The sequence below is a fragment of the Arvicola amphibius genome, chromosome 2 (assembly GCF_903992535.2).
Source record: "Arvicola amphibius chromosome 2, mArvAmp1.2, whole genome shotgun sequence".
Classification (NCBI taxonomy): domain Eukaryota; kingdom Metazoa; phylum Chordata; class Mammalia; order Rodentia; family Cricetidae; genus Arvicola; species Arvicola amphibius.
In genome coordinates, this window is record NC_052048.2 from 160,910,795 (window position 1) to 160,918,919 (window position 8,125).

The 8,125-nt window shown below is 40.5% G+C and overlaps 1 protein-coding gene across 1 annotated transcript in view; it reads right to left on the reverse strand.

The window, feature by feature from the left end:
* The window catches only part of Thsd7a (thrombospondin type 1 domain containing 7A), a 427,159-nt gene extending 422,837 nt beyond the window's left edge, over window positions 1-4,322 (reverse strand). The window contains exon 1 of the mRNA XM_038319827.1: window positions 4,166-4,322. Coding sequence (XP_038175755.1) covers window positions 4,166-4,322 — 157 coding nt within the window. The remainder of the gene's footprint in view (window positions 1-4,165) is intronic.
* Between the last annotated feature and the right edge of the window lie 3,803 nt (window positions 4,323-8,125).

Sequence of the window (8,125 nt, forward strand, 5' to 3'; positions counted from 1 at the left end):
AGAGCACTGGACTGAGATCCCAAAGTACAGTTGAAGAGTGGGAGGAGTGAGAATATGAGCAAAAAGGTCAAGATCATGATGGGTTCACCCACTGAAACAGTCAATCTGAGCTAATGGGGGCTCACCAACACCAGCTAGACTGGGAAGAAACAAGCATGGGACCAAACTAGTCCCTGTGAATGTGGGTGACAGTTGCATGGCTGGGGCAAACTGAGGGACCACTGTCATTGGCACCAGGATTTATCCCTACTGCTTGTACTGGCTTTTTTGGAACCTATTCTTTTTGGATAGATACCTTGCTCAACATAGATAGAACAAAATCTATTATATACATGTATGAAATGTTTAAAGGAAACAAGTATAATAAATAAAAAAGAAAATTAAAACTCATATTTTAAGAAGTAATTCAGTTATCTCTATAACAAAATCGCCATGAAAGTACAGAGAAAGGCTTAAATGCTATTCATTTTAATTATAGTGCATGTTTTCTACTGTGTTATTTATTAATTAGTTTAGATATCTAACACTCTAGCCATCATTGTTCATCCCAATACCACTGCTCCCTTACCAGTTATTCACCTTGCATGATATTCCCTGCAATGCTTTACAACCCCATATCAAAGAATTTATGGAATTTCTTGTACGTTTACATTATGATTTAATAATCCATATCTACCATTGAGTACCTGTTGTTATTTCCTTACAACTTTTCTGGTAATATTTTCTCAACTTGTTTTACTAGTTTCTTATGTTCCCCTTAAGAACTTAGTATTCTTTGTGAAATATCCTTATTTTACATTTCAGTATTTGCTCTTATTAGCAGACCGCTCATAACTCGAAAAATCATAACTGACTTCCAAGCTTCCAAATTCAACACAGTTCCCTCTCCTAATCACTCACTAGATTTTTTGCATTAATTTTATCCATTAGATCACTGTACCTCAAGTTCAATGTACCTTAACTAAACTGATATTCTTCCCAACCCTAAGAAATCTGATTCTTCTTCGTTGTCACCTTGTATCTCAATTCTTGAATACTGAAATGATAGATATCTTGATGACTTCTTTAGGAATGTTAAATCTGAGCCGATGCCTTCTGAGATACAAAGCAGAGCTGTTCTCTATGCTTTACTATAACATCTGATGCTGTTTCTGTTTTCTTATTATACCCACAGCTTTTAGATTCACCTCTCTTCTTTCTCATCAAACGATAATTCAATTATCTTCCTAGAGCTTCCAATAGCTCTTAACCTCCTTGTATGTTACGCTCTAACATCTTTTTCATAAATTTAGAATTTTCTTAAAATCTATTTGAAATTGACTTCATTGATATTAATACTTCTCCTCTGAGTCATGAGCTGCACTATCGTTGAGACATTCAAGATCTAGGAATGTTGAGGTAAATCTTTATTTTTATATTTTCTCTTCCTACTCTGCTGCACTTTATATTTGGCAAAAAGCCAGGATCAAAAGCAAAAGGAATTTCTCATTGATCCATACCCTCAACTGTTTTATCAACTACATGACCTCTGCTCTTGTATAATGTTCATGAGTATGGTACACCATGTATTAATTATTGTGCATTTATAGTATTGCTTAGTTTTAAGCTGGTCAAGGGCAAAGATGACAAAAATCACATTCACTGCCTACTAAAGTGAGAACCAACTGAAAGTCTTCAATAACTGTTGTGAGTTGACCTAAAACTTTCATATAACAAGTATAATGTATTATCAATCACATATCATAAATCTAATATACTCTGCATAAGTCGCAAGCACTTTACTACATGAACATGTACTTTAAGATATGTGCATTTTCATATATATTCATGTAAATGAAATACTTTTTAATGGCTGAGTAGCTATTTAAAAATTATCTTTTATAATCATTGAACCAGGCACTGTCTGAGGTCACCATAATGGACATCATGCTATTGACAGTTCAAGCTCCTTCTCCAGATCTTTATCCAGTGAAAACCACCTAAATGATGTCATATTTCATGATACTTCCTGTAAACAGATGAAAGAAAAATTGCCCTGATTGGAGCAGATGTACTCAACTTTTCTATCCTCCTCTCCCAGTTCCTTTACTTCTACCTTTCCCTTGCTTCGTTTCTCATTTAAACCAAATTAACTTGCTTGCTTTTCATCAAAGATAGACATGATTCTATCACCTCTGTATTTTTGGTTACTCTTTTCCTCTACATATGTCCTAGATCCTCTGAGAACTATTCTCAACTCATTTCAGATCTAGTAACATCTCCCTTTCTCTAAGTGGGGGTTATAAAAAAGAGAAAGAAGGAAGGAAATATTATTTTGTCCAGCAGGTTAAATTCTCCATTATTTCCCTTCAAACAGGTAATCACCGTGGGGGAAAAAAAACAGTAACACCATTGTCATCTCACCAGCTCTTGCTTGCACAAAACTTGGCAATGCTCTTGCTTGCACAAAACTTGGCAATGCACGAGTTAGTTTCTCACAGCCCACTTGCTTTTACCACTGCATGTGTGGGCAATCAAAAGCAAATTCTATCAAACTGTAGGCAGCTGAGGAAGCAGAGGTCAAAAGTCAAGCAAACTATTCATAGAGCAAGATAGAGCTGAACCTGGCACTGGACTCACGGTCTCCATCCCCTTGATCCCGAATGTTTCCTTCTATTTTAAACTGTTAATTGGCTTGTGTTCCTGCCTTGACATTAGTGTTGACATATATTGGCACCTGAGAGGCGGCACAGTACATGTTGAATACACTTCCTTTCATCTGAATTACTACTTGGCTCACGTTCCTTTGAGAGTACAAATTTCAACTAGCCCAGCACTGTTGGCCCAGTACTTATCTGAGAAGCTCGTTCTAAATAATACCAATTACTACTAGTTTAGGGAAAAAAATAAAACTCCCAATTCTTTGTTTAAAAACCAAAGGAATTAATTTGATTTTATCTGCATTCACCCATCAGTTGGCCTTCAAAGGGTTAAGCAAGAATGATTTTGCTTTGACTAGCCTGTGTCCATATTTGTGCATGTAAACGCATGCAGGTGCAATTCATCCAATATTCCAAGGTATTTTATCTTTAAGTCAGTTTCGTTTAGTTCCCTGACTATGTTGTTTGGATATGTGGTCCTTCTTTAAACGTTCAGTCATCAGTGTGATTTTGGTGGAAATTGATCTGCCTCCTCAGCAGGGCTTAGGACTGAAGCCTGAAAGGAGACCCTACTTTGCGATTTAGACACTTTTCCTTTTGCCTCATCCCACTCAATATTTAGGCATCGCTCAGGAACGCTCAAGTCATCCTCAGCCCTCAGCAAGGAGAATGCCTCATCCACTTTCTTCCTGTGAGTGTATGAAGTCTCAGGCAGGCTCCAGAATTCCATCTCCCATAGCGGACAGAGAGCATCCACCCACCGCGCAGAGAGGGGAGCCTAGAGCCCTCAGGTTTTGTTGTTAGCCTGAGGATTCCTGCCTCTACAGAGCTTTCTTTGCAGGGAGAGTCTTAGGAGCAGTGAATTGCTGCCTTTCTTGTCTGGTCGAAAAACAAAGCGAAAAAACTTCTTTCCGGGAAGAAAAAGTTTCAAAACCCACATGCTAATCACTCCACTCTGTAAAAACCACTTTAACACACTCATTATACATTGCGCTGTCCAGTCTTCCTTAAGGGTCCCTAGGAGCATCCCTTGCCTCTTACTGTTTTTATCTATCCTTACAGGGTGTCCCCGAGTGTCCCACACACCACAAATGTACACTTAAACTTAACTCTGCCCCCTCATATATAACAGCAGTAAGCATACTGTTTGCCCAAACACGACATAAACATCGGCGAAACTGTTTACTTGTTCTTTGCGAGACTGTCATTTTAGAAAGTCTCAGGCTGGAAACCCAGAGAAGAAAAACACTTCACTTTGTAATGAAAGTACAGCGCTGCCCTCATTCACTGCCGAGCTGCTAGAGAAACAATCACCCCAGTGACTCACTGTTGCCTCTTAGTTATGTTGTTCTTTCCTGATGGCATAGGACGTGACCTAATTCGCTTGCAGGAATCGTACTTTTGACCTGAGGATCCCGGCATAAACAGAACCAGCTGGAAGGACAGGGATCCCTTCAGGAGTCCCCAGCTCCCTATCATGGTCCCAGATTTAGAGATGAAGGAAAAGGCAACTCTGTCCCACTTACCAGTCTTCCACAGATAGAGGGTGGGCACCTCGGCGTCTCCCTGCGCCTCAGCCCCGCGGGCGCCGGAGCTCAGCAAGAACAGCAAAAACAGTGGCAGCCGCAGCAGCTGCAGGACGCCCGGGCTCGGGGACGGCAGGCGCCCGGCTCGCAGCCCCATCCTGTCCGCAGCCGCTCCAGCCTCTGGAGCTGTAGTACTCTCGCGGGGAACCGTCCTTCCTTCTCCACCAGAAGAAAACGCAAAGCTTTCTCCGCTGCTATTGTTCGCTCCAGATGAAAAGCAGCCAAACAGCAACTAACACTAGGGAACAATAGCATCCGAGGCGGCTGTGGACGCCACCGCCGCCGCCGCTGGCGGGGATGCTGGCAGGGATGCTGCCGCCGCTGCCATGGCGCGCAGACTGGCAGGTCCTAGCGGCAAGGGACACAGACGGCCGCAGGGGGCCCCAGCTGACAGAGCCGGCCCAGAGCTCTGCGAGAAGCAGCCCCCGCCGCCAGCTGTAGGGAGGGGAGGGGGACGAGAACCGAAAGGAACCTAGGGGACCCGAGGGGACCACAGACGGGGGGCAGCGAGGGCACAGGGCCAGCACCCAGACTCCACGCGCCCGCCCCGAGAACTCCCCGGCACATGGTGCGCTGAAATATGTTCGCAAGGATACACCAATAAAAGGAATCATCTCGGGACAGGCTTCAGGATGACGAATAACTGACATTGAAATTCATCGTCACCCAAGGAGTCAAATGCTGATCTAGTGGCGTCTTATTCTCCCTGCATATTTACACAAAGCATCAGCGTTGGTCATTTATTCTGAAGCCGTACCATCTGAATCACTTTATGCGAGGAGCAGTATTATGGCTCTATAGAGGAACAAACTAGAGCTCACTGTCAAAAAGCAACTGAGCACTTTCTAAAGTGTTTATTTTTATTTTTTTTAACTTCAGTCCATTCTCAGTTAACGATGTGACCATGGTTAGTCTGTGTCAAATTCAGCACATTGTCTTGTCATCGTCTTTGAAAGTGAATTTGTACTTAAGAAGTGTGCGCGATGCCGTCTAATTGCGTGAGTAAGAATGAGCAGACACTGCTAGCTAGATTCTAGTCCAACCGTGAAGTGAATAAAAGTTCCATTCCATCTCTTTCTCTCCTCTCTCTGTTGAAAACACACTAATAAGCAAGTCTCAGAGGTGGGGAGAAAAATTAAAGCACAAATGTGTCAGTAACAGTAGTTGGCTATTTCCCAGTTAATAAATATTTTTACTTACATTTTATTCCTGAGACTAATATCTCCTGATTCTGTTAAAGGTGCTTTTCACAACCAAAATAAGGAACCACATGGCTTGTTCCTTTTGTTCTCTGTTTTCATTTTCTTAGCTCAGTGCTAACAGAAGAATGTGTGCAGTCAGATAGAGCTTTGTCCTCCCGCCGCAGACTCACAGGAACAGTCTTTTATTATTAATTCATTTCCTCATAAAGCTTAAATAATGTCAAGGCAGCTAGCCATTTAAAACAAAGCAAAACAACAACAACAAAAAAAAAAATCCCCCAGCAACCAAAAGCTCAGGATAACTATTGTCATTTGGTTCCCTATCTCACACTACCTACAGTAACATTTGAAAAGCAGAAAACTTCTCTTGGTGACTTTACTCCCAAGGATGCAGCCACCCAGGAGTCTGAAATGGGAAAGCTACTGTTTCTTAGGGAGGAAGCCTTACATAGTGCTCCCTGGGGAGGCTTGTCATTCTGCAGAGCTTTCCAGACACAGCCCTCCTGCATGCATTAGATTAAAAGCAGGTTTGATCAAATAATTCCCAGGTCCTGCCTGTTTAAGTATTCTGACATCAGAGGAAATTAGCTGCATTCAGGGTTGCAAATTTGGTCTTTGTTTACTTTTCACTGTGTTGGGCCTCTAAGAGGGAATTAAAAGCTCAGAGAGCCCTGCCCTGTGTCTGTGATTAGAGGCAATAAGCCAGTGTGGCTTACTATTTCTACACGGGTGAAAACTAGGCGATGATCAAAAGATTATAGGTTGATAGGGATACAAAGGAAGCCTGATCCTAACTAATGTATGCTTCCCTGAAGGAGCAAGTCTTTCAACGTTCATTCTGTCAAAGAAGAAAAAGACCTGCCCTTGCCTCCTGGGTTCTGTTCTCTCAGAACTTGCCCCTCCTTGCAAGGCCACCCTGCAAGGAAGCATCTCCCTACCCCTTCTGGTTGTATTTCCCAGTTGTTGTTCGTTCCCAGCCCTGAAGTGCTGTAACCTCAAGCTGCAGGTTTTGTTGTTAGTGCCCATTCATGGCAGTTTCCATAAGCCCCAAGTCAATTCACCAGGTGGAGGTTCATGGTACAACGGAAGAGGCATGGAGGAGGCAAACAGAGAAGCTGACGTCCGACCTCACCACCAAGAGTTCCTAAAGCCCTCAGAAGTCAACTCTGAAGCTAAATGTCAAATGAAAATTTATGATTAGATTTTCTTATTTATCCAGTGTTGTATGATAATTACTTATCCATACAAGATATTAAATATGACAAGCTATAATGTTAAGGCTAATTTCTAAATCATAATCTGTTATCATTTAAAATACATGACTAAGCCGGGAGGTAGTGGCGCACGCCTTTAATCCCAGCACTCGGGAGGCAGAGGCAGGCGGATCTCTGAGTTCGAGGCCAGCCTGGTCTACAAGAGCTAGTTCCAGGACAGGCTCTAGAAACTACAGGGAAACCCTGTCTCAAAAATAAAATAAAATAAAATAAAATAAAATAAAATAAAACAAAATACATAACTAACGTAACACTTGTGCAGAAGTGTCTGAAATTTTTCATCAGTAGGTTCTCCTCTTTTAAATGAAACTTAAATCAAGCTCAGGGGACCCCCTACCACACATGCAAACGTTCCCTAGTAATGGAAACATCTCTAAGTAGTGGTATAGAAACTAAGTCATAAGAACATATGTCTACATCAATGTCACATTCTGTTCATATAATGCCATTACTGCACTTGAGGACAAAAATGCTTGGGTCGCTGAGGAGACAAGGTGATGTATATATTCAGATACACAACCCCTTGAGAAAAAGTACTGTTCACGTGGATTAATTTTATCAATAAACCTGATACATGGCAAGTGACAGCAAGAAATATCGATCTTTGTTTTCTAGAATGATATAAATAATAAACAAATGTTTAATGACACCATGTCAAAATGCAGTTCAGAGACATCTCAATGATGCAGATTTAAATTGGCCATTTGTACAGCCTGCCATGAAATAAATCAGTCATCATTTTTCATAAACTATTCAAGTATTAATGACTAAAAATGTTTTCCAAACCAACAGAGGATAAATGTATAACATTTTTAATACTAGAAATGGCACAATTCTGACCCTATACATTATAAGTATGGTTTCTTTAATTTCCCTTTGTTAACTTTACTCTCATTTAAGAACTGTCTAAAGGTATAAACATTCATACACACACACACATCTGCATGTGTGCATGCATGCACGCATGTGTGTGTAAGGTGATATGTAAGACAAATATAAAAATTGTTTATTTTATGGTAAAAACTATTTTAATATAATTTTATGAATATAATTAAGTGATGCAATATTGACAGAAATATTTATAGATACATAATTACATAGAGAATTATATAAAACACTTATTTTGAAATAAAAATCTTAAGTTAATTTCGCCACATAGTTGCAACTTAAGTCTAATAACAACAATCAAAACTCAAAGGAATTCTATTTATGCATCCTCTAGGTGTCATACTTAACCAAGATTTGTATTCAACAAATATATTTTAGAATCTTTCCCATCAATCCTCTGCTACACCCATCAAATTACAAAGTAAAAAACATTTCCCATTTGTCACCTTCTCAATTTTGACTCATATTTGTCCTCTATTTCCCTTCCCATTCCTTTTTAGTTACCAACAGAATACTATGCTCGTTTTTTTTTTTTT